This window comes from Penaeus monodon, chromosome 17 (genome assembly GCF_015228065.2).
Source record: "Penaeus monodon isolate SGIC_2016 chromosome 17, NSTDA_Pmon_1, whole genome shotgun sequence".
Taxonomy (NCBI): Eukaryota; Metazoa; Arthropoda; class Malacostraca; order Decapoda; family Penaeidae; genus Penaeus; species Penaeus monodon.
The window spans coordinates 10,757,410-10,759,745 of NC_051402.1; the positions used below are offsets into that span (position 1 = coordinate 10,757,410).

Consider the following 2,336-nt stretch of genomic DNA (forward strand, 5'->3'; position numbering starts at 1 on the left):
TTTATTTTCAGTGGAAGACAAGACTAGGGAGGATATTGTATAATATTAAGGTTTGAATATTAATCCCGTTCTAGTGTCTTATTTTATTCAGTTTCCTGAAGATATTAATGGACTGTGGACTTGAAAATTATGCAAATACACAAACAGTTCATCATAAAAAAGATAATACATTTTACAAAATACACATATCAATGGTATTTATTGTACGAGAAAGAAAGAAATGTAAACCAGAAATTCGTGACTAAAGCGATTTTCAGGGGAAACTATGATATAATTACATTTCAGGGGAGACTACAATATTACTACATTATCCCCTCTTAGTGACGAGGAAGCAGGAACAATATTTATATCTTTGGTTGAACATACAAAGGCTGGACATTGTTTGAGAGCTTGTTAGGTACATCCAGCAAGTAAGCAGGTTTAACACGATCGATGGCGATTGCGTCTTCCTTGTGAGCCTAAGAACATCATATGGATCTTCATATGGTGGCTGTAGTGGACGTCGGATGGAATCTACTCGGATGAACACATGGTTACAGCCATGGAGATCCTGGTTTACGAAACACTTGCTTGAAGACGGCTACCGTGGCTGAACAGATCGAACCTTGGACATCACATCCCTGAGTTTGGCTGCATAATCCTGAGTAGGGTTGGTAATGGAACTAGTGGAAATGCAGAGTAATTCATCAGGTAGCCGAATTGATATTCCATATACAAGCTCTGCAGAAGTGGACCTAAGGTCTGATTTGAGAGAGCCCCTGATACCTAAAAGTACAAAAGGGGGAGAAGTGGTCCAGTCTTCATGGTGATGAGCAATGAGTAATTTCAGCTGACGATGAAAGTGTTTGATGAGACCGCTTGCCTGAGGATGATAACTAGAAATGCAATAACATCGAATTCCAAGCAAAGTCTTAAGTTTGCTCCAAAGTTGCGATTCAAACAGACTTCCCTTGTCTGATGTTAAATTATATGTACTCCAAATCTTGATACCCATCCAGGAATAAAGGCTCATGCTACAGTATCAGCATGAATATCAGCAAGAGGAATTGACTCTGGCAATCTACTAAATCTGTCGACACAGATGAGGATGTACCTGAATCCACTGGAGTAGGGCAGGGGACCAACAAAATCAACATGAACATGGTCGAATCTAGAGGCAACCGGTTTGAACGGCACAGAAGGAGAAACTGTATGGCAAGTTAGCTTGAAAGTTCGACACTTAATGCAAGAATGTGTCCAGTTTCTTTCATCTTTGTTGATACCAGTCCAGATGAATCTCGAGGTTAGAAGATGCTGTGATGCATGTACACCAAGATGGGAGATGTCATGGCTTGAGGATGGCAATTCGATATTTATGGGATAGATATGGCCGAATGGTGTCTGTAGAAATATCAGCATACAGGTCTACATCTGTTTCAGGAACTTTTATTTTCTTCAATTGAAATGCAGGATTATCTTTCAGTTGCTGTAGCTCAGCATTATTAGCTCGGCCTGCTGCATTTGCTGCATAATCGATGAGGGAAGAATCGATAGCAGAGCCGTTGCGAGACAGGGCATCAGTCGCAGTATTATCTTGGCCTCTGATGTACTGGATATCTGTAATGAACTGCGAAATGTAGTCAATATGACAAAGTTGACGAGGACTGTAGGTAGACCTGCTAGTGTTGAAGATAGTAAAGAGTGGCTTGTGGTTGGTGAAGATGTCGAACTTCTTGCCTTCTACTAAATGCCGAAAGCGTTTATCGCTTCATAAACAGCTAAAAGTTCTCGAGCTATATTTTCATTCAGTATTATTTAGTTTCACTGAGAAAGAGGCTAAAGGTTTCCATCCATCTTCCACATATTATTGCAGAACAGCTCCAGTGCCAGTCTTGGAGGCATCAGTAGTGATGGACGTTGGGGCATCTTGACTGGGAAAGCTGAGTGTAGTTACTACACTAAAGACTTGCTTTAGCAGCATCGTAGGCAATATCAGCTTCAGGAGTCCAAACAATAGCAACTGACTGATCTCTCTTGCATGGTCTGATTATGGAATACAGAGGTTGGAGTAGAGAACACTTCGGAATAAATCTGTTGTAATAGTTAATCATCCCTAGGAATTCCTTGAGCTGGCGCTGTGTAGTTGGCTTAGGGAACTGTTGAACAGCCTCACATTTGGCAGGAAGTGGAGTGATACCTGCTGCAGAAACTGTGTGGCCGAGAAAATCAACAGACGAAACTCCATACACTCACTCTTGTCGACATTAATTTGGACACTATAATCATTCAGATGTTTGAAGATTTGCATTAGATGATACTGATGTTCAGCAGCATCTTTACAGGCAATGAGTTGTCAT

At 40.9% G+C, this 2,336-nt stretch overlaps 1 protein-coding gene across 1 annotated transcript; it reads right to left on the reverse strand.

Annotated features, from left to right (window-relative positions):
* Positions 1-1,008: 1,008 nt before the first annotated feature.
* Positions 1,009-1,905, reverse strand: LOC119583250. The gene is made up of 3 exons (XM_037931723.1): positions 1,851-1,905; positions 1,409-1,722; positions 1,009-1,293 (listed from the first exon to the last, which is right to left on the reverse strand). The coding sequence occupies exons 1-3, from the start codon at positions 1,903-1,905 to the stop codon at positions 1,009-1,011; spliced, it is 654 nt and encodes a 217-aa protein (XP_037787651.1).
* Positions 1,906-2,336: the final 431 nt, after the last annotated feature.